At 31.3% G+C, this 7,800-nt stretch overlaps 1 protein-coding gene across 1 annotated transcript; it reads left to right on the plus strand.

The window, feature by feature from the left end:
- The first annotated feature begins 1,359 nt into the window (after positions 1-1,359).
- LOC125062840 (carcinine transporter-like) lies at positions 1,360-3,350 on the plus strand. The gene has a single exon (XM_047669027.1). The coding sequence runs from the start codon at positions 1,530-1,532 to the stop codon at positions 3,243-3,245; it is 1,716 nt and encodes a 571-aa protein (XP_047524983.1). The 5' UTR covers positions 1,360-1,529; the 3' UTR covers positions 3,246-3,350.
- The last annotated feature ends 4,450 nt before the right edge of the window (positions 3,351-7,800 follow it).

A 7,800-nucleotide genomic window follows, 5' to 3' on the forward strand; every position in this document is an offset into this window, starting at 1 on the left:
ACACAATCTATTAATTAAGGTTTTGTTGTCTCCTATACGATGTAGGAATTTTGTTATTCTTTACGCAAATATTTTTAGCTTATTTCATCACCATATAACACTGAGGTAATAAGCTTAATGGTAAGCGCACAGGATGTCGTTGGATCGATTTTCATCGTGTATGCACTGAAGTCTGCCCACGTGCTTGCCTTGAAAAGTTAAATTATGACGCAGAAATCTCAGTTCTGTTAATCACAATTTACGACACTGGAGTTAACCCATATTTCTATATCAATGAAGCCTTCACATTTACTTGTTGTCCTGCCATATATTTCTGATGGAATAAAATTATATTTAAATATGATTAAGCTTATGACTCGCATAGCTAATTACCTCGTTTCTTAAAGCTAGGGCCAGAAATAAACTCTTCCTTGTCCGTATCGAGTTGATAGGAGATATTTTTAGATTCTCATATACCTATATTTAATTTTTTTCTAGAAACAAAAGACAAATTAGGCATATAATTTATTAAAATTATCATAACTGTTAGCTTAGTTGTGTGTGCTTACTATATGGTATTTATGATTCCCGTATATAAAAACACACTAGAACATACGGAATTACTTAGCGTAAAGCCTCAACTCTGAGTTTTACCCTTAAACTATTGGAAATCTTTGTATTCTTATTAAAAAATACTGATTAAAATTATTTAACATTAAATAAAATAATAAGTGTAAGTTTGAAACAATATCTTATAAGATTTTAACTTATAAGTTATCGGATACTCATGAACAGTTTGTTGCTTTTAGTAATCTACTTTAAAACGATCCCTCTTCACTCGAGGCAACGAGAATTATATAGCATACGTAAGATGTCTGAAATGGTTTTCATGTGCAAAGCGCGAAGCACAACTAATTATGTGTCCTTTTAATTATAATAAATAAAAATAACATACTGTTACGAAGACGGGTTGAAATGTTTGTCCTTTTCAACAAGTCAGAGACGATTTCAGCTGGCTGAAATTTGATTTTAGTAACTGAAGTAGTTAGTGTGTTTTGTACATTTATTAGAGTGATTTTGAAACCCAAAACAAGATAATTGACTTTGTTAATTATTATTTACGTGTGGTGTGGATTCTTATTTGATATTATAATTAATAATTATTATATTGCAACCCAGCTAAGGGTTATAAAAATTTATCTGACAACTTTGGTTTATGCAGCCTTAATATTAAATTTTTAAGGTTACCTTATTTTAGTATTTTCACATTGAATTTCCGACTTTATCAAGTTCTATATTTTGTTTACGCATACTCAATTGTTCATGTGTTATTTGGGTTTTACTTAATTAGTATTTTATTTAGATTCTTATCTATCGCACGTTTCTTGTTTAATGTTCTGAAGCACCTTCAAGATTAGTGATCATGTAGCCGTTGAAGAATATTGTAGCCAATTTCTGTCTATTTTATCAAGCAAATATAAGTAAAAGATTCAACTTTATTAAGATTAGTATCTCAAATTTCGTGAACTATTGGAAATTATAGTAAGAAAATGTCCAATAAAGAAATCAGTCTTCATAATAAAGACAGTGTTAATAACGAAGCGGAGTTAAAAAAAGTCGATTATGATGAATTGTTATCAAGTGCTGGGCAGTTCGGACGATTCCAGATTTTATTATTTCTTGCAATGTTCCCAGCCCACATATATTCATCATTTTCTTACTTCTCACAACTTTTCATGACTGAGGTTTCTCCAAACCACTGGTGCTGGATACCAGAACTTGAAAATTTTACTGTAATTGAACGAAGAAATTTGGCTATACCCGTGGATAATTCACAATATGGATATTCGAGGTGTCAATCGTACATCGCTAATTGGAGTGAGGTTCTTAGTTCAGGACAGAAGCCAAACACAACTTGGCAAATTCAATCTTGCCAACATGGTTGGGAGTTCGACAAAACGGAAATTCCATATCCCACTATATCAAGTGAGCTTGGATGGGTATGTGAAAAAGATAGTTATCAGGCGACAGCTCAAGCAGTATTTTTTGTTGGATCGACCGTAGGTGGATTTTTGATTGGCTGGATATCTGACAAATATGGTAGGATCCCAGCATTGGTAACGAGTAACATAATAATTTTTATTGGTGGTATCCTAAGTGTATTTGCTACTGATTTATTGCAATTCTCTGCCTGTCGGTTTTTAGTTGGAATGGGATATGATAACTGTGTTATGATGATGTATCTCCTTTTGGTAGAATATGTAGCACCTAAATATAGAACTATTGTAGCGAATTTACCAGGTGCAATATTTTACACAATAGGTGTAACTGCATTGCCCTGGATCTGCTTAGCGTGTGGTCACTGGAAGACTATAAGTATAACTACAAGTGTTCCTATGTTATTAGTAGTATTAGCTCCATTTGTATTACCTGAGAGTCCAAGGTGGCTACTCTCAAAGGGCCGTGTAAATGATACTATAGATAAAATCAAAGATATCGGTAAAGTAAATGGAAAAGAAGTTCCCCAACAAATTATCGATAAATTTATTAAAACAAATGAAAATAATGAGATACAAGAAAAATACAGTTGCATGATAATTCTGAAACATAAAGTTTTAAGGAAATCTTTCATTTGTATGTGCAGCTTGTTTATGTTGTGCATGATAATATTTGATGCTTTGATTAGAACTATCGGAGCATTAAAATACGACTTTTTCCTTTCATTTACATTTGTGTCATTTACTGAATTTCCGTCACTGCTTATAATTTCCTTTATTTTAGATTTGACTGGTAGAAAATGGTTGACAATCGTTGCGCTGATGCTTACTTGTATATTAAGCGTCTTGTCTACATTTGTAGGCGAGGGTTTACCACCTGTAATGTGCATTGTGCTCGCTCGGTTTTGTGTAAATTTTGCTATTAATGCGAGTATGCAATGGACAACTGAAATTCTACCGACACCTGTTAGAGGGTCGGGTAGTTCGATTGTCCATATTTGTAGCTATGTTTCTAGCGTTATATCTCCTTATATTGTTTATCTACAAAATTACGTTATATGGCTTCCTCACATCATTATAGGGGGTATTGCGTTATTGGGGGCAATTTGTGCGTTTATGTTGCCAGAGACAGCTAACAAAGAAATGCCACATACGCTTAAAGATGCTGAGGATCTTGTTAATAACCAAATTCTGTTTGATATACCCTTTCTACGTAAAGAAAAAATTGAAAAAGAAGGTAAAACAAACCCGTCTTTTGATATGAAGTAGTTCTATTTCATAATGATAAAATTGTTTTATTTCTCACAATTTGTATATTTTTAGAGGTTGTTGCAATTAATAAAAAAATGATTTTGTCTCACTTATAAAAATAGTAATTATTGGATAAATTATGTAATAGTCATATTTTATGTTGTTTATTTAACCGATTATGTTAAAGTTATTATATTTATTAAGCTCAATTTATGTGGATTTTTTATTACATAGTAAAATTTAATCATAAGACAAATAATTGTAAAAATCATCAATTATTTTCATGAAATAATTAGTGTTTTTAATGTGTTATCATCATCATATTTGTCATTAGATTCTTATCCTATTTTCTATACGATGTATCTTTGAGTAAACTTTGCTATCAATTTGCATTGCGATTTCTCAGCGCGATACAGGTGTTTTCCAGTGTGACGTACTAATGTTTGCAGGAAAATTTATGCATAACATGCTTATATATACAAATGTATATTAAATATACTAAAATGTACTCCTCATACGTAATAAACCTTTGAAAAATTTGTTTCTTCCCAGATCTTTTAGATTTGATATATCTTTTTTTCACTAGATATATTTTTTTATCAATTGACGGTGAAATTTTACTTAAAAGCTTTTTAAAACGATGCATTGAAGAGAGAGAGACGCTCAGAAAGTTTAAATTAAGCAATATAATTACGATTATAACAGCAAACCATATTTATACGTATCTAAAATATAATATAAAGAAGTTTATTTGAAATAGCGTTAAAATATGAATCATAGAAAACTCTAACGAGATATCTGTTTTCATTCTCAGGTCAAGTTTCGAATGCTTTCAAGACTAAAAAAAAAAAAACTATAACATTGTGTTCTTTTACATTGCATTACGTTTTAGACTTAGCTGATTCCAATAAACAGAAGCTAGTCTAGCTATATTATTAAGCTATGGCAATATTAAAAGACCCGTCTTTAATTGCAGTATTTAATTAGTTACCAGATGATCTAATTTTTTTTTTACATTATATTTCAATATTTTTACATTTACGCAATAGATAAGTGAAATTCTACCGACACCTGTTACAGAGTCGGGTAGCTTAATCGCCCACAAATATGTTACTACGTTATATTGTGTACCTATATTAATTCGGTTTAATAATATCAATATCATTATTTAATATTTATAAATCATTAGAATTTTTATCTCTTTAACTAACAAGGTTTTAATGTCGACAAGTAAACCTTTATTTAATAAAAACTAATACTGATTTATTTAATAATTCCAGTTTTTCAGTGAATATTATCACTATCCATCTCACCCAGTAAAGAGCTATACATTTTTTAGAAAATAAGTATGTCGTTTGAATTGAAAAGGTAACCAAAATATATAATTATTTATAATTAAATCAAAAATAGAAAATTAAAACAATTTTAAAAAGTTTGGCCTCTGTGGCAATAACACTGACAGCATTTGATCTCTGTATTGCGGTACTTATTCCTGGAGCGATGAAAGCACCAGCTGTGGGTCACCGGTACTATCTTCCAGGCACAACTTAAATCTTTAATTACCGCCTGTGCACTTGAACCCCACGGCCCAAGGGTCTCTACTCCAAAGGTAACAAAATCGTAGTTGGATTAAAAGCAAGTGGCAACCCAAACCAAAGCCCGTCCCATCTGTACCATTTCCCTATAAGAGGCCGTTCAAGTATGACGTAAGCACTATAGGGGGAAGGGGGTCTTTGATTTTCTTAATTGGTGATTACGTCAACAGTAAAACTTTTTTACACATATTACCCACACATTGTCTATGCTTTAAAACGAAATTCATTTTCGAGGATTTCTACTAAGAAATACTACGTTTATGTACCATTACTTTTGAGAGTTCTGCTTTTAAGGTTATGTAGACACATAAATTAGGCATTTTATAAGCATGTATCATATCTGTTCCAATAAAGCAAGTTGATAGTCTAACTAGTTAATTTGATAAACTCAATATTTTCCTAACGAAAGTTGATACAGTGTTAATCAATTTATGTAATTTGTTGTCACGATATCAGAATGAAGATCTCTAATCGGGTAATGGGCCGCCCCTAGCTATTGGGCGGTTAAACTACGCGCAACGTAGCGACCACGACCACGACCACTTGGTTTCAATATCTTAACTAATAACGTGTCGTTGATTTTTTTATTTTGGATATAAAATATATCTCATAGATTGTAATGGCGTTGTCAATTATAATTGTGACATTATGAAAATTAATATAACATTTGCATGGCATATATTTTTATATGGCTGATTATGCGGATTTCTATAATTAATCGATCTAAATGTACCAGTTTTTTGCAAATAAAGGATTTATTAATTTATTTTTATTTATTTAAGAGTAATATGGAGAGGGGAAGACAGGAGTTACATATTTTCCGCAACCTCTACTCTAACTTTTCATTTTTCATTCAGCTCTCTTTACCAACCGTAAAGTCGTTTTTACATATACTTTTCTTTATTTTAGATACCCTTTTTAATCTGAATATAGCTTTTAATATGTACATTTAACTGACCCGATAGAATATTCAATAATAATTTGTAAAACTCGGAAAGATATGTATTTAAATTTGAAATAAGATTTATTTTAATTTTCTTCTTCATGAGAATATTCCCGAATATAATTTTTAAAGTTCACTCATTAAATGGCATAATAATAAGAGAAGCTGACTTAAACAAGTTCTAAAACAGTTTTAAACGTTATCAATAATTAAATCCTTATTGTAAATTAATATGATGGCATAATATTGTGTTCGAAGATGTAAACATTCCATGATTTTTTGATTTTATTAAAATTGTTCTGGTTACCGATATAGCTGAAAATTAATTACTTGGAACTTCCTCCCGTGGGTGTTGAAGAAACAATAAGCATACGCGTATTGTATTAAGTTCAAAGTATTCAGTAAAATGTAACAGGTAATTAAAGCCGTATTAAATATTTGTTTGATTAATTAATTTTATTTTATACAAGTCCTAGAATTATGTAATTAACCAATTTATGTTAAACAATAAACATGTTAGCAGACAAATTAACTTAAGGCGAACGGTCCCGACGAAAATTTTCTTGCATTTTGTTAAAACTGACATTTGAAATTTTTTAAAGTGTTGCTCGCAAGTGTCATGTATCAAAACCATATCTAGGATTATATTTAAAAAAAACGACGTTAATGGATTAAAATAATTGCATTCAAGGATTGAAAACTAAATCGTTTTATTTTATTAGTTCAAATACTTGTTGATATGAAGAACACTGCAAACTAATAGAATAAATTAAACCTCATATTTACAGACAAACGTTGTGCATGTTCTCATCTCAAGTTGATTAGTGTTCTCTACGAAAATATAGTCATACATCGGATATTACTATTCTACAAGCAAAAAAAGGAATTTCTAGAACCTATATTTGATATTCATAGAGCTTTATCAAGAACCTAAAGTTAAGTACCCGGAGTCTAGAAGCGCACTTACGGCCGCATCGTAAATTAATATTGAGAAAACCAACGCGGTATAGATCCAAATCTCGTGTGTCAATCATGAAGTCTAGGCTCGTACAATTAACCAAAAGTTGGTTGGTATTACTTTATAATTTATTACTAAATGCGTAAAAGAAAGAGCGTCTACAATAACTAAACACCTTTTTCGTTTCAGCTATTTTCATTCTAACTATATATACTTGGTTACCATTATGCCTGTAATTTTACAGGTGCGGAAGTAAATCATGCTGCCCTTCAGATCACGAACTGTGGGCAATCGAATGGAGCCCAGACCATATAATGGTCCTGCAGTCGTAGCAACAGCTGATGGTGCAACACCAAACATCCAAATTGTGTCGCATATGTACAATAAACTACCCCGGAAGGCCGGTTTCATAGTGAGTATAAGTTTAATAGTTTTATAAGAAGTTTAATTAGACGTGTAAGTGGCAGGCCAGTAGGTGATCAGCTTTCTGTGCCGGACACACGTCATCGGCTTTGGGATCTAATTCTTGCCGGTGTCCTCACAATGTGTTCCTTATCTGTACGAGCGAGAGTTGAATGCACAAATATAGACAGGAGTCCATTGGTGTACACTGTACAGCCAGGTATCGAACCTACGATCTATGTAATGAGAGTGAGACGCTGAAGCCACTAGAACAATACTACTATCAGAAACCTTTAGGTTAAGGCGAGAGCAATTGCTAAAAATCATTCGAAAAGTTTTGTTAATAAAGTTGTATTTAAACATATTTCTGTTTGAATGTGGTTTAAAATGTCGTTCTTTAAAAGATATACAAGATATACAAAACATTTTACAAGTTATATGAAAAGCTTGGAATACTATTCATACATAAATGAAGTGGTATCATTTGATGATTATTCCTTACATAAAAAAATTATGATTATTCACAATTTAGATTTAATTAAAAAATCAAAGATTTATGTCGCTATGACTAAAAACAAAAAAAATATGGTCAGACTTCATATGATTACACTTACTTTTTACATACTGCTGTACTAATCAAGTTATCTAGCGAGCGCGGGTAAGTTTAAGCGAGGT

Source organism: Pieris napi, chromosome Z, assembly GCF_905475465.1.
Source record: "Pieris napi chromosome Z, ilPieNapi1.2, whole genome shotgun sequence".
Classification (NCBI taxonomy): domain Eukaryota; kingdom Metazoa; phylum Arthropoda; class Insecta; order Lepidoptera; family Pieridae; genus Pieris; species Pieris napi.